Source organism: Candoia aspera, chromosome 14 (assembly GCF_035149785.1).
Source record: "Candoia aspera isolate rCanAsp1 chromosome 14, rCanAsp1.hap2, whole genome shotgun sequence".
In the NCBI taxonomy this organism is placed as follows: domain Eukaryota; kingdom Metazoa; phylum Chordata; class Lepidosauria; order Squamata; family Boidae; genus Candoia; species Candoia aspera.
Genome location: NC_086166.1, coordinates 1,391,270 through 1,412,754, shown reverse-complemented (window position 1 = coordinate 1,412,754; position 21,485 = coordinate 1,391,270). Strand labels below are relative to the sequence as shown.

The 21,485-nt window shown below is 52.8% G+C and overlaps 3 protein-coding genes across 3 annotated transcripts; 2 read left to right on the top strand and 1 right to left on the bottom strand.

Moving 5' to 3' along the window:
• The first annotated feature begins 683 nt into the window (after positions 1–683).
• On the top strand, positions 684–6,574 carry SMCR8 (SMCR8-C9orf72 complex subunit). The gene is given in 3 exon segments (XM_063315011.1): positions 684–2,221; positions 2,223–3,073; positions 4,466–6,574. Coding segments are annotated over 3 exon segments (2,778 nt in total). The 5' UTR covers positions 684–748; the 3' UTR covers positions 4,920–6,574.
• Positions 6,193–16,683, bottom strand: SHMT1 (serine hydroxymethyltransferase 1). Its single transcript, XM_063315012.1, has 12 exons — positions 16,567–16,683; positions 14,482–14,605; positions 13,046–13,191; positions 12,017–12,132; positions 11,044–11,204; positions 10,735–10,816; positions 10,070–10,282; positions 9,842–9,958; positions 9,466–9,588; positions 8,865–8,981; positions 8,223–8,333; positions 6,193–7,698 (listed from the first exon to the last, which is right to left on the bottom strand). The coding sequence occupies exons 2-12, from the start codon at positions 14,578–14,580 to the stop codon at positions 7,526–7,528; spliced, it is 1,458 nt and encodes a 485-aa protein (XP_063171082.1). The 5' UTR covers positions 14,581–14,605; positions 16,567–16,683; the 3' UTR covers positions 6,193–7,525.
• Positions 16,671–20,889, top strand: LOC134505206 (chemerin-like receptor 1). Its single transcript, XM_063314807.1, has 3 exons — positions 16,671–16,867; positions 18,701–18,860; positions 19,798–20,889. The coding sequence occupies exons 1-3, from the start codon at positions 16,671–16,673 to the stop codon at positions 20,887–20,889; spliced, it is 1,449 nt and encodes a 482-aa protein (XP_063170877.1).
• The last annotated feature ends 596 nt before the right edge of the window (positions 20,890–21,485 follow it).

Genomic DNA, 21,485 nt, shown 5'->3' with positions numbered 1-21,485 from the left:
AGAGGGGGAGGGGGCGGTCCTTCGCTCGCTTTGCGGCCCTGCAGTAAATGGAAAGCCGGGCGAGGGCACTACGAGCCCCGGCATGCCCCGCGGCGATGACGCGACGCCGGGGGCTTCTGTTGCGAAAGGGGCGGTGCCCGCTGGCTGGCTGGGTGCCCGCGGTCGCCGCTGCTGAAAAGCCAGAGAAAGAAAGAAAGAAAGACAGAAAGAAAGGGTGCGCGTGTGCAAGGGAGAAAAATACATTAATTGGACGCAATAAAGAAGCGACCCTCTCTCGCAGCCCAACCCACCTCTCAGGGCTGTTGTTGTGGGGAAAATTGCATATCTTTGCTGCCTTGAGTTATATATGAAAAGGGCGGGATGCGAATATAATAATAATAATAATAAGATAAAAATGCCAAATCCAGTTTAAGCAGCTGACTGTGCAACCTACCATGACGGTAATAAATACTACAAAAGGCGGGAACTACAACCCCCAGCATGCCCTTCGGCCAGGCTGCTCCTCCGCAGCTCCGAGCCGGGCCTCCCTGTTAAGTCCCATCAGTCAATCAACCCACCGCTGCGGTGAGCGGAAGAGAGGCCTCCACCCGGGGGAGCGCTTCCGGGGTCAAGGGTCCCGGGGTCATGTGAGGCCAAGATGGCCGCCCGGCGGCGGCTGGGAGGGCGCGGCGGCGGCCCCGGCGGACCAGCGCGCGATCGCGGGGCGTCCTAGCGCCCTCCGTCCGGGCGGCGGTCGCGGGCGGGCAAGATGATCGGCGCGCCGGACGTGGTGGCCTTCGCCAAGGAGGAGGCGGCGGCGGAGGAGGCGGCGGCGGCGGCGGCGCGCGAGCCCGGCCTCCCCGAGGAGTACTCGGTGCCGCTGCTGCCCGCGCCCGGCCGCGGCGCCCACCCGTGGGCGCGGCGCGGGGGCCCGGCGGGGGGCGCGCCGCCGCCCTTCCCGCGCGACTTCCTGCTGGTGGCGGAGTTCTCGGAGCAGGTGGGCCCGCAGCCGCTGCTGACGGTGCCGGCCGGGGAGGCGCCCGGCGGCTTCGACCTGAACTACTTCGCGCTGCGCATCATGTCGGTGGACTACCAGGCCTGCGCGGCCGGCGCGGCCCCGGGCGGGCCCTACCCGCGGCTGCGCTTCGCCCGCGACTCGCAGGTGGTGCTGGGCGACTCCAAGGCGGGCGCCTTCGCCTACGTGCACCATCTGACGCTCTACGACCTGGAGGCGCGCGGCTTCGTGCGGCCCTTCTGCCTGGCCTACGTCTCGGCTGACGAGCGCAAGGTCATGCGCCTCTTCCCGGAGCTCTCTGCCCAGTTCTCGGGCGCCTCCGAGGCGCTCAAGGCCGGCAACCGGCGCGCCTTCGCCCGCGAGCTGGAAAAGAAGCTGCACGACCTGGACTACACCCGGGCCGTGCTGCACCGCGAAACCGAGCTGCAGAAGCGCAGCCATGCCCGGGGCTTCTACTCCTCCCGGGCCATCGAGAAGGCCAACGAGCTGGCCAGCGTGGAGAAGGCCATCATTGAGCACCGCGACCTGCTCCGGCAGATCTGCACCTACCCGCCGAGCCGGTGGAAGCAGGCCGGCCTGCCCCCCTGCGACGAGGACACCCGGCCGGGGCTGCCTGCCGACGAGCCGCCCCCACCGCCGCAGCCCTGTCCCCCGGGCTCCTCCTACACCCCGAAGCTCATCCAGGCCAAGTCCTCCAAGTGCTTCGACAAGAAGCTCAAAACCCTCCAGGAGCTGTGTGAGGAGCGCTCCTTCAGCCAGACCCTCGACTGGCTGCACCGGATTGAGAAGATGTTCAGGGGCGACGTGTGCTACCTGCTGACCAACCGGATCAGCAGGGCGCTCTTGAAGCAGCAGGCCTTCGCTGGCTTCCTTTTCGAGGACGTGTCCCTCCTGGACAACGGGCAGCCGGAGAAGCCCTCCGAAGGCTGCCGGGGACGGAACCCGGACCGCCCCGACGACGCCGGTTCAGAAAGCTGCCCCGGTCCTGATGCGTCAGTCGACCCTGAGTCTTACAAGTCTAGTGTGGAGTCTGTTCCTATTAAAATGGATCAGGAGGTGGAGGACAGCCAAGAAGCAGAGGCCCTCCGCCCGGCCCCCTTTGAGAATGCGGAGCTTCTCGATGTAGACCTGAAAGGCAGCGTCAGCAGCGGCGAGAGCATTGAAGTCTTGGGAACAGAGAAATCGGTGACTGCCTCCATGCACTCCGAAAGTCAGCCCACCTTGCCACCGCCCCCCCCCCAGCCCCCCCGTGGTGAGGAACAAAGCGGCCAGCAGCAGGACCATCAGTGGGGACAGCATCGAGGTCCTTAGTACCTGCCCCTCGGAAGCCCTGATGCCAGACGATTTTAAAGCGAGCTACCCAAGTGCCATTAACGAAGATCCATATGGAGGTGAGGAAGATGAGGGCTTTCTCTTTGACCGCCTTTTAAATCTAGGCGCTGAAGAGGAAGCGGAAGGCCACCCTGCTCCTGAACCCCCCCCAGGGGACACGTCTTGCTGCATTGGAAAAGAGAGCCCCAACTTTCTTGAGGGTCAAGCTAACGCGCCCCCCAAACATTGCGATGATGACGGCGTGGTCAGTATCCCCCCGCAGCCATACAGGCTGGGCGATGCGGGGTTTCAGGCAAACTTCACAGATTGCTCCCATGACGGGGTCTTGGGAGGCCTCCTGGCCTATGAACTCGACCCCCATTACCTCTCTGGCAGCCCAGAAGCCAGCAAAATGAGCCTGGATAAATGCTCAGACTCCACAGGCTACATTAGCAGCACGGTGTCCACCAACTCGGACAGAACGCCCTCCCCTGCTGCTCTCATCGGGGAACGGGCCAAGAAGGCTGGGCAGAGCGCCTTGCGCTTCATCAGGCAGTACCCCTTCGCTCACCCAGCTATCTATTCTCTGCTGAGCGGGAGGACCCTGGTGGTGCTGGGGGAAGACAAGTCCACTGTGGAGAGGCTCATAACGGCCCTCTCCATTTTTGTCCCCAATTGCGGTGCATATGCCAAGCCCGTGAAGCACTGGGCCACCTCGCCTTTGCAAATCACAGACTTTCAGAAGTGGAAGCTGGTTGGGCTCCAGAGGTAACGTTTCAGCCATTCGTACCTCCCCCTCCTGGGGGTTCCTTGCAGACCTTCAGCTGGGACAGGGCATTTGACCAGGCAAAATAGTTCCTGATGTGCCCTAATGTTCTGTTAAATAGTCTTAGGCTGCCAGTCTAGGTAGGCTTCCGATGTGTAGACATCAGCCCCATGAATTCCCCAGCCAGTATCACCGCTGAGAATTCTGGGAGTTGAAGTTCACTATCTGGTATCACATCATGGAAAGAGTTGCCAAGTGTGCCCTCCCCCGCCTCTGACCTTGCCATGTTGAGTGGCAAGATCTGAAATGGGTCTCTGTTGGTATTGGACAGAGTTGGCTGCGCTGGCCAGTGAGGTGCCAGAGTAGAGGGGTGGGGTGGATTGGCATATTCATCCCTCCTATATGTGAGTAAATATCCTGTGACAAATGATTTGAGACATTTACCCAACCCTTGATGTTCATAAAGAAGGGAAGGTCTGTCAAGAGCTGGGTCTGGTAAGCTACAGTGAGGAATAGGGCTAGACCAGAGCAGGGCGGGCAAGCTGTTGCTCTCTGGCGGAAGAAGTCTGGCTGGCAGAGCTGTGCAGTGCTCAGCTTCTTTTCTCTGGCCAACCAGTTGATCAGCTGACTGGAAAAGAAGAGATTGCAGGTTCCCTGTGTCTAATGAAGGAAAGCCAGTAATATTGAACCACAGCCTTAGGAGAAAGGGGAAGACACAGTTCCGCTCTTGCAGTCATGCTGAAAATCACTAATAACTTCCTCAGATTTCAGATGTTGGTGGGCGTGGCCAAACTGAGATTGGAACCAGCAAATGCATTATTTTATTTATGTAACCAATTTATAGAGAGCCAGTTTGGTGTTGTGGTTAAGGCAGCAGTCTAGAAACCAGGAGACCGTGAGTTCTAGTTCTGCCAGCTGGGTGACCTTGGGCCAGTCACTTTCTCTCAGCCCTAGGAAGGAGGCAATGGCAAACCACTTCTGAAAAACCTTGCCAAGAAAACTGCAGGAGCTTGTCCAGGCAGTCGCGGAGAATCAGGACAGATAAAAAGCAAAAAACCAATTTATGTGGCCACCCGTATTAACTAAGCAAGGGAGGCAATTGTTCAGATTTGATCTCCATTTCCTCTACTCTGTTCTAACAAAGACCTGGGAAAGGGGGCGGAGCTGAAGGTAAACGTAGATAAGGGAATTTACTGGTGCGGTGCAGTAAGGTATCCTGTTGTTTATCTAAGTTTTCCCAAGGAAGGGCAAACATGCCTGTAAAATCCTTTTTTAAAAAGGGCGTCAGAGTGTTTTAAGAAGACCACTCCTCCTCTTAGCTGCTTCACTGTGTCTCAAGGGCGGCTTTGCCTTCAGGCATCCCCATTTGCACCTGTTTCTTCTCGTCTTTCCAGATCAACCTCTCCAGGCGGCCCCAGCATGATGCATTCTCTCAGCCGGTACAGCCGGTACATCAGCGTGCTGGACGCAGACCACAAGACTCTCCGCTGCCCACAGTACCGAGGGAACCTGATCCTCCGGCTGGCTGATCACCGCACCCAGATCAAGCGGGGGAGCACCTACTACGTGCACGTACAGACCATCCTCACCCAGCTCTGCTCCAAGGCCTTCCTCTACGCTTTCTGCCATCACCTGCACCTGCCCATCCGGGAGGGGGAGACGGAGGACTCCGTGACGTCACGGCGGGAGAGCTTCTTGAAAGTCCAGCTGGGTCTGGCAAACGAGGACAGCAAAGTGGTCCAGCATCTCGCCGAGCTTCTGAAACTGCAGTACATTCAGGATCCCATCCGGGGGGTCAGCCCAGTGCTCAGGTTTGATTATGTGCCGAGCTGTTTGTACAAAATTTAGGTGGTGTCCAGCCTGCCCTGCCACTCCCCTCCTCATCCAGCATTCATCTGTGGCTATGTACAGGCTTCTTTGGTTCCATGAGTGTCCTGTGAGTCTGTGGGAATCCCGAGAACAATGTAGGTCAAAGTGAGTCTCCAGACATCTTGTGCCACTGTCAGGTTGCTCTTAAAAGGCAGGAGGGTGACACCTGTATAGAGGGGTGGGCTCTGCAGCCGAGGGAAAACCTCTTGTGCCTGGTAGGCATCGTGGACTTGAAAAAGCTGCAAGAGAATGTGTATAAGCAAGTTCTGTCAGCTGGGTCTTTTAGAAATTTGTGGGACTCTGGGTGAGCACAGTAGAATTTGGGCTTGTTTTCTGCTCCCTGCGTGGAACTTCTAAGGAGATCCTACCTCCAATGCATCTCCTTGGATGTGGAATGATATTGCAACTAATGTTACTGGGTAGGCAGCCGGCTGTCGCTTCTGAAATGAAACGCCTGGCTGGTTTTATTTCCCCTTTTTCGAGCGTAGGGCAGTGTTCTGAAACCGAATCTCGTTTCTGATTCGCCGAGAATCTTCCAGAGTGAATTACAGCTTCTAGCTCAGTGCCAACCACCATTTAGCCATTACTTTGTGACAAGCACGCTCCGTACTAGCACAGCAACAAAGAAGAAAATTTGGGTTAAGACTGGGTAGCAAATATGGAGAGAGTTCAGTTTCTGGGCATATTTAAGAGACCGTAAAATTTGCCTGCCTGTAATCCCCGTCTCTAAGAGTTGCTTAGAAAGCGCCATCTAGCCACCGAGGCACCACGGCGTTTGCAGAGGGCATCCTTGACTTTAGGAGGCTGGAACCTGAATGCCAGGCGGATCTGCCCCTCCAGCCCTTTTGGGAGCAGTCCGAGTTGCTTCTGCAAACCAGGAGAACTTGCATGAGCTGATCTGGTGCCGGCTGACCTGCACTTGTAGTATTTGTAGATGTAGCACACCCCTTCCGGGGGTCCTGAGAGAGAGAAAGCTCCCCTCCCCGAGAAACTTTCCTCTTCTCTTACTGCCGGCCCCTGCCCTGTCTCCTTGCTCCCTACTGACGCCATCACTTTCCAAGCAGCTTCTTTCATCCCTGCATGTTTGTTCCCAGAGATTTTGCGTAGGCAGTACTTAGGAGAAAATAAAATTGGGAGTCTTCAAAGAAATCCAGGCAGCCTTCCACGTGTTTGTGCTATTAAGACACGTACTGAACAAGGACTGGGAGAAACAATATACTCGGCACCAAGTGACTATGATTTAAAAAAAATGTATATTTAAAAAAAGGAAATTATTTATTTGGGCGCAAATATTTTTGAAATACAAATATATATATATATATATTGTTGTATTTTTTAAAGCTTATATAACCCTTGCACTCATGGTAAAATTCTTAATTTTATTGTGCTTAGTAAAAACTGTCCTGACCGTATGTTTGGGCTCGTGTGTCTGGTGCAATGGAGGCAGCTGTTGGTGATGGGAAGATAATGGCAAGTGGAGAGGAATCTGTGTCAAACATGTTACTAAATTTGTTATTAAAAGTGCCCCTTTCCTTGAACGGCACATGTTTTTTGGAAACTGGAAATGCAAACCATGGGACAAACTCAGGTGTGCGAGACAAAAATTCCCTGCGTTGTTTAGCTTCCTGGTTTCCTCCATGATCAACCACAGGGTTTCTGGAAATACTGCAAGGCGGCATTGAATGCAAGACCGTCTCCTGCTTAAACCATAGCCATTCCTATAAATTGTGGCAATAAATTCTGTGACTTAATGCAAAACAGTTTGAAGAAGTTTTTTTCCCCGCCCTCTAAATGGCCAACTTCTCCCTGGAATTTCTCTAGAAGAGAACGTGATGCTTTTCCTGTACTATCCACGGATTTATTTTTTCCTGGCAAGCGGTCCAGATAGTAAACCTTCTACACAGTTCTGCTATTTCCTCCTTTTCTTGACAGGTAAAAATAGTGGCAAAAGCAAAAGCTGGAAAAACCCCATCTGGAAGGACTCTGAAAACTTTCCAAGGGGCCCTGCAGAATTCATTTCAAAACTACTGTTTATGCCATCTGTCTGCTGATTCAGATTAAAAATGGATTTTTCCCTCAAAAGGTCAGCTTCAATGCCAAAAATACCCAACCCCATAAAAATTCAGGTCTGCTCAATGTGAGATTTTGGCATTGATTTGAGTCAGATTTGAGGGAAGCTGGAGTATTACCTCTGCCTCCCTCCCATTTAAAACAAATTTTATCTTTCCTAAGGGTGGATCTCTTATTCACTGGTCTCGAATTTCACTCCGCAAAGGGTAACCGCTCTCTTAGGGCCTGTCCAACAGCACCGCCAGTGGGGACGCTGAGATGTCATTAATCGTTTCAGCGGCAGGGGTGGGTGAGCACTGAACTTTGTTCTGTTTCCTTCCCAGGTCTGTAATCTTTCCAGTGTATTTTTCTTTTTAAAAAGGCAGAGGAAGGAATTGCTTAAGAAGCCAATTATAAAAGCAGAGCCTGCTTGTAGGCCGGGCAAAGGGGAAGGAAAGACAGGGGCAGCGGTGCTCCCGTTGCAAGAGGGCAGCTGGGGAGGGGATCTGCCATTCCAGATGTGGCTCGGTGCCCCTTTACAAAACCGGCAAGCCCGGGAGCGGGAAGATATCCGCAAAGGCCTCCACGTCCTCCTTGAGGGACTTCAACAGCGCTTGGTACTTCTGCTCCGTCACCAGCTTCTCCTTAAACTCTTTCAGGGTGGCTTTGGGGCTCATGTCCTTCTGGACCTGCAAGGTGAGTTCTATACCTGTACGGGGAAGGCAGACATCCGGATGAGCTAAAGCATCTAACTGAAACAGGCGCTAAAGGAAAGCAAGGTTGAACGATGCGGAATGGTCAATTTGGAAGGTGGCCCGATCCAACCCTGTTGAGTGAAGCCTCTGTGATGCACGAGGCCGGTGTGGCCCTTGTTTCAGTTGGCTGGCCTTGGCCTAAATAATTCCAGAGAAGGAGAGCCTACCCCTTCCCAAAGGAGTCTATCCTATGCTTAAGAAGCTCCTGCTTCTTGGATGTTCCTCCTGCTTTACAGCTGAAGTCTGTACATTTGCTCATTGGGTCCAACTACTGCTCTGAAGCTTCGCAGATACTCACCGACCACAAGCAGGGATCTCTCTCCACTCCTCTCCTCTCCTCTCCTCTCCTCTCCCAAACAGTTCCCTTAAAGCCCTCCATTCCCCCATCGCCTTCCTGGGATTGGCAGGGCGACTCAACTGCTTAGCCGAGGAAAGGGAAGGGGAAGAGGGCGGGCGGACATGCACGACGGCCACCCACCTTTGTGAATAAAGTGGGCGACTTTCTTGAAGTCTTCTTCCAGGAATCCTCGGGAGGTGAGGGCCGGAGTCCCTAATCTCAGCCCACTGGGGCGCAAAGCACTTTTGTCTCCTGTGAGGAGTGGGGGGGAAAACGGGGATTAGATTGCAGGAAAGTCAGCTGGTTGGTGCTGTCTGGGGATTTAGGCAGACATCGAATGCGCAGCCATCCCTGGCTTCTCCAGCAGCTGTGCTGGGTGACTGCCTTTTGGTCCTGAACGCCTGCCTGAACATTAACCCGACTTTAATGCAGCTTAGCTGTATTCCAACTCCCTTGTGACTACGAGGGTGGGGATGGGAGATCCTGGTTTCCAGGTTTTGTTGGTCTCCCAATTTCCATCTGCCAGCCAGTACCGCCCCCAAAGGACAGGAGTAGGAACTGCCACAGCTGAGGTCCAGGATCCTTGACTGCAAGGCCTGGGGTCAGTTCTAGCAATCGCATTGTTTTCCCTGTGTAACAAAGTGCAAGTGGATGACACCAACCAACCACCACCATTGCTTGTAAGGCCCAAAGCCAGTGAAATCCCTGGTGCCGTGGGTCTGTTTCCCCGCCCCGAGCATCAGAAGCGAGTCCCTTCTGGCTGAGCCCCGCTGCCTTCCTCACCTGGGCAGGTGTTCTTGTTGCACGCGATGGAGCACAGCTCCAGGACCCGTTCGGCTCGTCCCCCGTCTGTGCACCGGTTGCGCAGATCTACGAGGATCAGGTGGTTGTCGGAACCCCCTGCAAGGAGAGCAGAAAGACCAGCGGCTGAATTGTGCCAAGAAACACCACTGTCCCGGGGAATCCCACACACTTCGTAGAAGCCAGAGGAGGACTCTGTTCATGGCTGCCTAACAGCACAAGCCTTTTAGACCAGGGTGAGGGTCCCGCGAAAAGTCACGAGGGGTTCCTTGGAAGATCACGATTTATTTTTAATATTATTTCAAATTTGGGCAACTTCACATGAAAGAGGTAAGTTTCATCCTTGATTTTTAGTTTAAGAACACTGTCAATACATCTAGACAGGCCTACCCATGAAACGAATAGGATAATTTTGTAACTTCTGGCCTAGATTGGAGCCTGAATGTGCAGGGGGTTCCCCCAGGCCTGAAAAATATTTCCAGGGTTCCTCCAGTGTCAGAAGGTTGAGAAAGGCTGGGTTAGACATTTATTCTGAAGTCAACCTCGCAAGATGTGGAAAACATCCTGCGGAGCGTCTTCTTACCAGTGACGATGTGGTATCCCAAGCTGGTCAGAGCAGTAGACAAAGCCTTGCAGTTGGCCACCACCTGCTGCTGGTACACTTTGAATTCGGGGGTCATGGCCTGTTTCAAGGAGACTGCAATTCCTGCCCCGGCCCCCCAAGAGTGGAAGAATGGATTAAGCGGTGCCCCTATGCAATACACCCCCTGGGGTAAACGCCATCCCGGGCTGAGGGTTTGAAAAGCCTCCCAGCCATAAGGAATGGGTTTTGCCAGCCCTCGTGCAGAGCGTTAAAGACCCTGAGCTCGAAGTGAGAGGGCAGGAAAACTTTCACCAAAACTTCTCCCTGCTCCCAGTTTTCAGGATATGAATTTGTCTTGCCCCAAAGCGGAACTCACCTGCAATCGCGTGATTGTGAGGCCCGCCCTGGAGACCAGGGAAGACTGCTTGGTTGATGAGACTTTCAAGGTTGTACAGGACCTCCTTCCCGGTTTTGGGATCCACACTGTGGGGACCTGGGGAAGGGAAGAAGGGTGGTTGGAAGATGCCAGGGGCCTCGCTGTCTCCTCCACGGGTCCCAGCCCTGGAGGGTGGACAACAGGCATCCTGGTCGTGTCAACGCTCACCCTTCCGGTAGAAGATCATGCCAGCTCGGCAGCCTCGCAGGGTTTTATGGGTGGTGGTGGAGACGATGTCGCAGTGCTGGAAGGGGGAGGGCACCACGCCAGCAGCCACCAAGCCGCTGATGTGGGCCATGTCGGCCATGAGGTACGCGCTGTTTTCATCTGCAATCCTCCTCATTCGAGCATAGTCCAAATTCCGCGAGTAGCAGCTGACCCCTGGGATGGGAGAGAAGGCAAGACCTAGTACAGTGTTTCTCAACCTTGGCCACTTTAAGATGGGTGGACTTCAACTCCCAGAATTCCCCAGCCAGCCATGCCATCTTAAAGTGGCTGAGCTTAAGAAACACTGATCTAGTAGAAGGGGCCTGGGGCTACATGGAAGGAGATGCAAACGGAGTCCTGGGGCTGCTTTTAGGATGTTCTTCCAGGTGTGGAAGCCCCTCCCACCCAGGACAATTAAGAGAAACATTTTCCGCTCATTTACTCCTTTTTCTTGGCTTCTTCCAAATGTACTCAGGTCAACTTTGGTCCCACTAACCGGACAATTCTGGAGCTACAAGAGAAGCGCAAACTGGGAACGGGTGACCTCTATCTGGTCTAGGTCTCTAGGATGGCCCCTATCTCTGGGTCTGAGTAACCATGGGGGACGGGGGGGGCAGGAGCCTCACCTGCAATGATCAGCTTTGGATGAAACAGGCGGGCATTTTCTTCCAGTCGATCGTAGTCGATATAGCCCGTTTCTGGGTTGACCTGAAGCCAAATCAAGTCGAGAAGGATGCTTTCAAAATGGGGAGGGGGGAGGGCATGCCCCACCAGGAAAGGCTCCCGGCAAACACGCCTTGGTTTCCGTTTTGCTTCTAGTCAGATGCTCCCCTCTTTCAGCAGAAGGGGAGTGGGCAATAAGTGGACCTTGCACACCCTTTGAGCCAGTTTCCCACACAGAGGTCTCTCTCCAGTGTGGAATGGATGGCGCTCACCTTGTAGGGCATGGATTCGAAGAAGATGGACGTGGCGGAGATTTTCTTCTTGTCTGTCATGAAGCCGTGTGTCAGGTGACCCCCGTCAGGCAGGTCCAAGCCCATGATCCTCCCATGGGGCTGTACCAGTGCAGTGTACACCGCAAAGTTTGCAGGGGACCCTGAAACAGAACCACAGTGAGAAATGTCCACATTCTGATCAGTCTGGTGAAAATGGTGGCATTATGCCCACCCTGACTGCCACTGATGGGCAGGATGTTCACGCAGAGCAAGTGGATAATTCACATTCCCCAGAAGAATCGCCAACGGTTGCTGCTCTCCCCTCTCATACCCTACAGCTTCCCCGGGAGGAATGAGAACCTTGCTTTTTATTGCGTCCGCAGGGAAGGGCTAACTTCCCTTCAGTTACCCCACTGACCGTGAACACTGTTAAAACTGTCCCAGAGTCAGATGGGCACACCATGCTGAACCATCCCAAGGTTTCTTTCATCGTGGTTAGTGTCGCAAGTGAGCTCAGCCGCTGCGGTTTGCAAACCAGGGTCGATGGCTTAGCATCTTGTTCACGCCCAGCCAATGGCTTTCACTCAATAAACCATGGTCCCGGGCGGCATGGGAAGCCCGTCATTAAATGCATCCACTCATTCAATGCCACATCTGGATGGCCCCTAAATTTTCCTCACATGGGAGACTATGTGGGCCAAAAGGCAGAATGCAGCCTCCTTTAGCAGCTGGTCTGCTTCAGCAATCTCCAAGTGTGGAGTCTGACAGAGATTCCCATTCTTTTTTCATACAGTTGCCTCCCAAAGTAAGTAGCTTAGGAGTATCATAATTTAGCAAGAGCAATCAATGCATGTAGAATTTTGTATGAAATCGGATGAATAACCCCTGCCCCAAGATTCCATCGGTTTCCCATGGAGGAGCCTCACCGGTCCATAGCATTCTACAGTCAATTCCAGAAGAGCTCATGAAATACCTGAGTAGGGCTGGACATTGACGCCCCACTTCTGTGGGTCTAGCCCGAAGGCCTGCAGCGCTCTCTTCTGACAAAGTCTTTCCAACTCATCGACAAACTCCGTCCCACCGTAATATCTAACGAAAAATAGGTGGACGTTTTAGACACACGTTAGGAATACACGTATCTAGGGGGAGAACCCTCTGAAGACCCCTTAACAGCCATCCTTTTTTATTCCACAGCTGAGCACGATCACGCAACCATGCTGAGCAGGCTGCGCAGCCATATGCAAACCAGGTTTCATCCCTGGGAAGCCATCTGTCAGGGAGACTAGGAGATCACAAAGCTCATCATCATTTTGCCCATTAATGTGTCAGATCCTGGCCCCCACCAACATGGCCAATCTCTCTGGAAACGTTCCCTTCCACGATAGACCGATCCCAAATTATGAAGCCAGTTATCTGGAGCTTTAGTGGCTTATAAACACCAGTGCATACTTCTATCCACTGAAAAACTGTTTATTCTCTCTCCGGGTTCCAGATGGATTCACTGAAACTCCATGGCTTGGTGGGAGGGAGTCATGTGCAAAAGAATGATACGATGGAAGGAGTGTTACTTTTAATAATGGATTTATTTTTTGTGATAATGTTGGTGGGACGGTTCTGTTATGTCGTAAGCTGCCCTGAGATGTTACGGAGTGTGATGGTGGAGACACACAGTAAATATTAAGTTATTAAACTGATATGCCGCCCCACTCTCAATGATTCTGGGCAGCTCAAAACCATCAAAGAAATTACAATAAAATCAATAAAAGGTGAAAGGTGTGATGAAATGAGGGGTGTCTCTCTCCCTCGCCAAGGGCCAGGGCGAAGAACCAGGTCTTCCCAGCTCTTCTAAATAAATGCATAACATATAAATAAAATGAGTGAGGTGGGGGGGGGAAGGCTCCCCTGGCACCCCCCATTAACAGGCCTCGCGGGGGGCTTCGCATGGTCAAAGGGTCTTGCTTGGGTCTTCACCCCAAGACTCTCCTTCCCTTCCCAGCCCTACCTTTGCCCCGGATAGCCCTCCGAGTATTTGTTGTTCAGGCAGGAGCCCAGCGCCTCCAGCACAGCTCGGCTGGCAAAGTTTTCAGACGCAATCAGCTCCAGGCCAAGCCTCTGGCGCCGCTTCTCCTTTTTGATGATATCGTAGACCTGGGTGGGAGGAGAAAAGGGGGCTCGCTGGAACCCTGTCCTGCTGCTTGTTTGGGGCGGGGTGTCCCTCTTGGACTGGGGGGGGGTTGAGAAGGCAGCAGGCTATGCATGCACTCACACGCACACCCCAGTCGAAAGGAGGTTCTCCTCCACAGATCCATGCAGGTTTAATTCCCAACCGACTAAAATGTGCAGCATACAGTTCCTCTACCAACGGCCCAGAGTCATTTCTCGAGATGGGCGGTGTAGAAATATGATAAATAAATGAATAAATAAACAAACTGCAGTCTGAAGCACGTTGGTATAAAAATAAGCTCCAACTTGTTCCAAACTGCACTCTAAAATAACTGGGGGTCGGCTCTGAGCAGAAAGGACATAGCGCGTCTCAAGAGCGCAAGATGCTTCCTATTTTTAAATGCCCATGGATCCTTATTTTCCTAAATACATTAACAACCCATCTTGCTTTATATTGGTGGCTGCCATGAATACAGCAGGTCCCCGGTTTCAGAACGAGTTCCATTCCTAAGTCTATCCTTAAGTCAAATTTATATGTAAATCAGAACAGTTGTTTAGCATCAGTTAGTCAAATGTTTGTCTTAGTATACAGGATATATTTTACCTTTCCGTGCACATAAAACAGTTAAGAAACACTTCCAAATACACTAAAACATCTTAAGCATAATAATGCGCAAAGTAGTAGTGTGTTTAACCTGCAACACTGCACTTAACTGGAATTTTTAATATAATAGTCTTTATGGCAATCTGTTCTTAACTAGGAGTCATCCATAAACCAGGACGTTCTTAAACCGGGGACCAGCTGTATCTGGATTGATCAATTTGTGTGTTATCTTTCTAGGATCGCGGTAAATATTTTTGAACCTCCCTCGTGAAAGATTTCTGACGCGCAGGTATACGTTCCCTGAATGAGCAAATTACAGCAATTCAGGGAGGTAAGTCAATATTCCTGCTACGTTCTTCCCGGATGGCCAGAGGAGGAGAAAGGAGGCATTCTCCAGAGCCACCCACGTGCACTGCAGCACCGACCCTGGAGCTCATCCCAGGCTGTTTACCCAGAGGAATGCAAGCAGTCGATTGCAATGAACCATCTTTGGGACACGCTGTTCTCGCTGCTCCTAGTCCCAGTGCAAGGTTGAGACGTGTGTCAGCCTGGAACAGCTGAGCCCCCCAAATGAACGTCACACCACTGGAGTCAGTGGCCTCTGCCTGCCCGGATCAATACGGCTTCCTCCTAGTTGAGGTCACCAGCCAAAGAAGCAGAGGGCCACCTACCTCGGGGTCATTGCTGTCCAGGGCCTCCATCACCATCTTGTTGTGAGAGAGCCAAAGCTCCTGTGTGACGTGGTCTCCGCTGGCATTCATGCTGGCCATGGCAGCTGGGATTTTTTCTAGCAGCCTGCAAGAAAACCCAGAGATTTCTCAAAAAAGCCGAGCATCCAGAGAAAGGCTTTCAGGACCTTTTCTGGTTACCCAATTTGGTCCCAGTTAATCTTCAAACTTGATTTTGTAAAAAACACCGACGTGGTGTCTTGCAAAGTATTTTGCAACATGGAACAACGTCAGCATGCCGTTGCTGCCCATGAAAAGGAGTGCCTCCCCCTGGGTATTTAGGCAATGATTTAAGCTCAGGGTGGGTGGGGGCCTGGCAGTATCAATGCAAACCAGCTTAAGCATCTAGGAGAATTCTGGGAGTTGAAGTCCACCCATCTCCAAGCTGCCAAGGTTGAGAAACACTGCCCTAAGCAATGTACTTGATGACAAGCCGAGCAGCTCCCCATCAGCTGACTTCAATCCATCAGCGTCAAAATCTCTGTCTAAGAGGCTGGAGTTGCTGCCTAGAAGCGGCTGTCTTTGCCAGCGGGAAACAGCACAGCCGTCCCGAGTTATTCATTAACTCCCCAAGGGGGGCAAAAGTCTCAGGGAAGCTCCCTGCCCTGGTATAATTTTAGGTCAAATACCTAAAGTCCATGTTGAAATCCTGCCCAGCGCCAAGGTCTCCCAGACCTTCCATTGACAGATTGCTCTTCCTGGGGGGGTGGGGGGGAGTGGCTTCTGCATTTCACTTTCACCGGCCTTGAGAGGGAGGCCTGGGTCAAGCTTTAGGCAAAAGACGCTCTGGCATTTGAAAAGGGGGAGGGGGGCCTTCCAGCGGCATCTGCCTCTAGCCCAGGGCTTCTCAACCGTGGCCACTTTAAGATGGGTGGGCTTCAGCTCCCAGGATTCCCGCACGTGCTGGCTGGGGAATGCTGGGCGTTGAAGTTCACCCATCTTTGTCAAGGTTGAGAAACACTGCTCTGGCCTCAAGGTGGTCAAAGCAAAGCCAAGGAGCTGAATCAGGCTGTTCAGCCCAACAGCAGGATAAAACAGAGGTAAAGACATCAGCAGCCCTGCGACTGTCTGCGCTGCACCCAGTCCCGGTTTTGTGAGTTGCCATTATCAGCAGGTAATTATCACCCTCTGCACCTCCCGGTGCCATTTCCTTCTCTCTTCGCTGCTTACTCTCCCACCCTACCTCAACCTCTGGGTCTATAAAAGTATGCACAGAATATCTGTGTAGCACACACAGTACTGTATATGCTTTTCCTGCAGGCGAATATTCCACGCGTGCCAGAAAAGAAGCGAACAAAAGAACGGTGCATCTGTAAGAAGACTTCGTTCCAACAGGTTTGCTGGCTCAAGTTGTTCGATTTGGCAACGGCGCCTGAGAACTGGGGCAGGAACCCCACCAGATCTGGAGGGCCCCCGACTGCCCTGCACACATTCTGACCATTAGTTCCCGCAAACTCAGGGGAGCTTCCATCCCGCTCACTTTGCTCAGGTGGTCCCGCCCGACTTCTCGGAATATTAACTTGGTGCCCAGCTTATAGTGATGCGATACCAAGAACAGACAGTATAATCAGCGGCACTGCGATTCCGCTCTTTCACCCCCCCCCATTTATTTATTATTTAATCGCATTGGTACAGCCGCCTCTCTCATCGTCACCTTGCAGAGGAGCTTTTTCCTGTTCCGTTCCTGCAACTGCTCGGCTGCACGCAACCGGGAGATTACAGTCTGCGAGGGAGGAGGAATGCAGGCTGGACTGGAGTCCTAATCCTAAATCCACCGAAAGACCAGCTTTAGTCTTTTGCCTAAAGCTGCAGCCGCCCCGCGCTGGGAAAGACAGCCTGGCAGGGCTCCTGGGCCTTCCTTTAGGAGCGGGGCAGCAGGCTGCAAAAGCCACGGACGCAGGGGAGGGAAAGCAGGCGTTCCTTGTTGAATTTCTGCCTGCTGTGCAGAGAAAGAGCCGGGCAGGAAAGGGTGACAGACCCTACAGAAAAAGGAGGAGGCCTCCCCTCCATACGCAGCCCAATACTTACCAGGTTCCTCGATGCAACGCCGCGCTCCGGACGCCCCCTTGAAAAAGAGGGCGCCTCCCTTAAAAGTCCGGGCTTAAATCCTCGAGGCCCCGCGCGCTCGGGGGATGGCGCGTTCAGCACTTTTTGCCCTGCGCCGCAGCCAATCAGCGCGCTCGCCGCCCCGTCCGGAGGATTCTACCCTGGCGCGTCACAGCCAATGGGGAGAGAGCAACCCGGGCCGCATTTCGCGCGCGCTCTTGGCCGCCCCTGAGGCCGCGCTCTTTTGCATCGCGTGCGCAACGGGATGCGCGGATCGCGCAAGGTGGCCAGGGGTACCGAGAGTTTAACATTTTCTCCGGAGAGTTAAATAAAGATGTAGATCCAAGGGGAAAAGTTTCTGGCTCTATTCATTATATGTCTGTCCTACACCGAAGCAGCTTTTTAAAATCCGGTTCTTTTGCAGAATTAGATTTATAGGCTGCTGCTTCTCCACCCCGCTCCCCACAAAGGATCCTCCAAAGTCTGGCTGAAAATCAGTACAGTAATTAAAAAATAAAAAATAAAAGGTATGAGCTGTTGGAGCAGAAAAGCTGCATTTCTAGGGCACACTAAGCCCTGTTCAGTAAAGTTTATGACTGGACCGCTCAGTTGGCAGAAATATAATTAGGGATGCCCTACAATTGTTGGCTGTGCTGACCTTAAATCGAGATCTAGAATAATCCCTTTGATATTGTTTTTAATTGGATTAATATGGATTTTTCTGGCTTACAGCAGCCAGCAAGGAGAAAGGCAGAGGCCTTTCCCCTTTTCATCTGGCCTGGTACTTTGAAGCAGATGGAGGCTGAGGAATTAAAGCAGCAAACTTTCTTGACAGGAAAGCCCACTGGATGGAATGAGATGCCTGGGTAAAGATGAATCGGACTGGGAGTGTATATTCTTGGTAGGCTTCACTCACCACATTTTTACATGCAACCAGACAACCCGTGACCCGTTGGGTCATCGTCTCAGAGATATTTCCTTACCGGAGTCCTCAGTGCCTTCAGCAATGGCAGAGCTTCCCACGTCCTGCCTTTTAAGGAAAGGTCCTTAAAAACTCAGGGAGATATTCAGAGATGGATCTGCCTTGGAAACAGCCCATGTTGTCTGCAGTGAACTGCATAGCCCAGTCAAACATCAGGAGCTGCCCAGAGGCAATGTTTTATGACCTTTCGTATTGTGTCATAAAATGCTTTGTGATCATTTTTATGTCATAACATGTTTTATAAAATTTGCCGGATTTCAGTTCCATGGGGGTCATGGGTCCCCAGATTTTGGACGCATTCTGTAAGTTAGCCCATTTGAGGTACCCTGGTCCAAAACATTTTGGCCTACGACGCACCGTTTTCCCCAGCTGAAGGTTACAAACGAACAGATGCAAGAGCTTTAGTAGTATATAGCTGGATGCTGCAATTTAAAGGCCCACAAGCCATAGGAAAAAGGGAATAATGCGAGTTTTCAGCTGTGGAGCAAAGGAAGACATTTAGCCAAGATTAAAAGTTTGCCTACCAGGGCTCAGTCAGTTCAGTTTAATTTTGGAAGAAACATGTTTTTAATGATGCTGCATTGGCAGATCAGGGCAGCCCAGAAACCTTCAGAAGAGTGCTTCAGTAGTTGGTTTATGGTAACCCACAGGTTGGGGCAGTGTTTCTCAATCATGGCAAGGTTAAGATACGTGGACTTCAGCACCCAGAATTCTGGGAGTTGAAGTCCACAAATCTTAAGGTTGTCAAGGTTGAGAAACACTGGGCTGGGGACTCTTGCTCCTTGCAAGAAGCTGGAGTAAAAGCCATGCATGGCAGACCATGAATGCTGGTTTATACAACACTGGAAGTAAGCCACAGGAGTTTCTGTGGCTTGTTTAGCTGTTCCTTCTGAGAAAGAAGGAGGCACTGGACATCAGTCTGCACTCACTGCCTAGTGAGCTCCCCTGAATACAGTGACTTATCTCCCTCCTTGGAGGTACAGTTGGATAATAGAAGGACAGCCAGCCTCCGCCATCAACCACCTTCTCTGATAAACTGCCGCTTAAATAATTTTCAGAAGGGTTAAAGTTCCACAATAACCAATTGAGGAAGGAGTGGCTGGAATAAATCAAATAAACCAAATTCCCCTAAAGTCACCCGTGTGGAAAGAAGAAGGAAAAGCTCCAGGCCAAGCTGAATCACTGTTGGGGAGAAGCCTCTCTTCCAAATGGGCAGACAAAATGCGATAAGGCAGCAGCAGCAGTCCGGGACTGGATCCAGGACAGACGTCGGTTGGAAGAGGTGAAAAGAGGGGTGAGTTTCCCCGCTCATTCCCCTGGGGAGAAGGAGAGGAAAGGGAAAAGGCTAAGAATGCTGGTGCATGTGTGGCAGTACTTAGAGGGAAAGAGAGGGAGGAAAATGACCTTAAAAAAAATAATGGGAGCGACAGAAATCAATGTATTGACTGAAATTAACAATAAAATTTTAAAAAGGGGGTTAAAACAGAACAGAACAGAATCACAGACTGGAGCTAGCCTAGAAGTCAAAGCAAATGTGGAACAAAAAAAACGGAGAGTGCTTGAAAACACGGGCAGCAATGCTTGACTAATTATGAGAAACACTTAACAATCATGGGTTCCATGATATTCAAATAAAAATAACCTTGCAATTGCCGTAGGGCCAAATTTTGCCTCCGTCCAAGTCTGGCAATGGTCTCCTTCCCATTTCTCCTCTTGGATTTTATTTATTTGTTTACTTGATTTCTACACAGGTAGTCCTTGCTTAATGACCATTTGTTTAGTGATGGTTCGGACTTACCAGGGTGGTGGAAAAACCAACTTGCGACCGGTCCTCACATGACCACCGCAGCATCCCCATGGTCATGTGATCACAATTTGGATGCTTGGCAACTGCGTTCACATTCATGACCGTCGGAGCGTCCCGTGGTCACATGATTGCCATTTTTGACCTTCCCGGCCGGCTTCTGGCAAGCAAAATCAATGGGGAACCACAGGATTTACTTAGCAACCAAGTGGTTCACTTAATGCCCATGGTGATTTGCTTCACGACTGCCACAGAAAAGGTTGTAAAATCAGGTTGGATTTGCTTAATGACCGCTTTGCTTAGCAACTAAAATTCCAGTCCCAGTTGTGGTCATTAAGCAAGGACTACCTGTAGCCCACAGACTGTTTTTCCCTGCTAGTTTTAAGTCATTCTTTGCAACCCTTGGCTGATGTTTATTCACTTCCAGGAGCAGGATTCTCTCTCCCAAATGGAAAACGTCTCCATCTCACCCTTCGAGACCCATTTCACCCCGGGGCCCAAGGAGATCACCCCTTCTATCCCGGACCACTCCCTGGGCATCCAAAAGAGCCTGCATCTCCTGTCCATTGTGGTCTATGGGGTGGCGTGTCTCCTCGGGGTGACCGGGAACGGCCTGGTCATCTGGATCGCCGGCTTCAAGATGGAGAAGACGGTGAACGTGGTCTGGTTCCTCAACCTGGCGCTGGCCGATTTTGTCTTCACCCTCTTCCTGCCCCTGAGCATCACCTACACGGCCCTGGGCTTCCACTGGCCTTTTGGGAAGTTCCTCTGCAAGCTCAACAGCACCCTGGCCTTCCTCAACATGTTCGCCAGCGTCTTCCTCCTGACCGTCATCAGCCTGGACCGGTGCGTCTCAGTGGTCCAGCCGGTGTGGTCCAGGAACCACCGGACCCCCCGGCTGGCGTGGGGCATCGTGCTGGCGACCTGGGTGGCCGCTTTGCTCATCAGCTCCCCGTACTTCCTCTTCCGAGACACGGCGGTCAGCGCCAGGAACGTCACCAGTTGCTACAACAACTTTGCCCTCTCCCACAATTACACCAGTGAGGAGAGTCGGACGCTGTGGAGGAGGAGGCACAAGGCCATGATTGTGGCCCGGTTCCTGTTTGGGTTCCTCCTGCCCGCCACGGTGATTGTGGTCTGCCATGGCATGGTGGCTTTCCGGTTGCAGCGCCGGCGCCTGGCCAGGTCCCCCAGGCCCTTCCGGATCATCGTGGCCGTCACGGCCACCTTCTTCCTCTGCTACTCCCCCTACCACACGCTTTCCCTGCTGGAGATGGCCAAGGCGTCCGGCAGCCCGGCGGTCAAGAGGGCGCTGCACCTGGGCGTCCCGCTGGCCTCCAGCCTGGCCTTCTTCAACAGCTGCCTCAACCCCCTCCTCTACGTCTTCGTGGGGCAGAAGAGCTTCCGGCGGTCCATCCGGGGGGCCTTTGAGGGGGCCTTCGGGGAGGACTCCATCCTGTCCTTGTCCAGCCGGAGGAAGTCAAGGGCCGTCTCCCAGACAGAGATCCACACGGTTTAGCCCGGTGTTCCTCCACCCTGGCCACTGAAGCAAGTTTAATAGATGATGGAGGATCCTCCTTCAAGCTTGATTCATGTTTCACCCCCGGTCCATACAATTGCAGGCTGACCCCGGCTGTCCTCGGTGTCAAAGATTTGAGCCACAGGCTGACCATCGGTGGGCTGCCCAAGAGGCAGGGGCAGCGCCCGAGGGCCCCTTCCCGCCCTTTGCCCATGCCCAGAAAACGCTTCCAACTTTGTGCAGCTGCTGGGGGCAATAAAGTTACTGTGTAGCCACGTCAGTCGTGCGATTGTTGTGACGGACCGTCTGCCCCCCAAGCCCGCCCGCCAGCGAGTCGGGTTTGGCAAACCCGGTTTGCGCAGGAACTCGCCCGCGCCGCCCCGCAAGGAAGCCCGCCTGGCTGCGCGGCGCCAGCTGCGGAGCGGGGCTGCGGCGGCGCAGCCCGAGCGGCCAGTCCCGCTTGCAAGGGTTTTGCAGCCCTCGGCTTGCAACGGGGGTGGGGGTGTTACATTGCATATTTCTCTGAGGAGGGGCCATCGGCGGATGGAAGCACGAGCTTCCCCGAGGGGTCTTTGGGGGGGACCCCCGCTCCGCCA

Bases quoted from the DNA above. Each gene is read 5' to 3' on its own strand.
- SHMT1 (XM_063315012.1), bottom strand. From the start codon at position 14,580: ATGGCCAGCATGAATGCCAGCGGAGACCACGTCACACAGGAGCTTTGG. The intron at 11,205-12,016 runs GTATTTCATGAG...GTTCTGTTTCAG, and splicing joins CAATGTCCAGCCCTACTCAG to GGTCCCCTGCAAACTTTGCG. The intron at 8,982-9,465 runs GTAAGAAGACGC...CTCTCCTTGCAG, and splicing joins GGGATACCACATCGTCACTG to GGGGTTCCGACAACCACCTG.
- LOC134505206 (XM_063314807.1), top strand. From the start codon at position 16,671: ATGGCGCGTTCAGCACTTTTTGCCCTGCGCCGCAGCCAATCAGCGCGC. The intron at 16,868-18,700 runs GTGGCCAGGGGT...ATTCCCCTAAAG, and splicing joins GGATGCGCGGATCGCGCAAG to TCACCCGTGTGGAAAGAAGA. The intron at 18,861-19,797 runs GTGAGTTTCCCC...ATTCACTTCCAG, and splicing joins TGGAAGAGGTGAAAAGAGGG to GAGCAGGATTCTCTCTCCCA.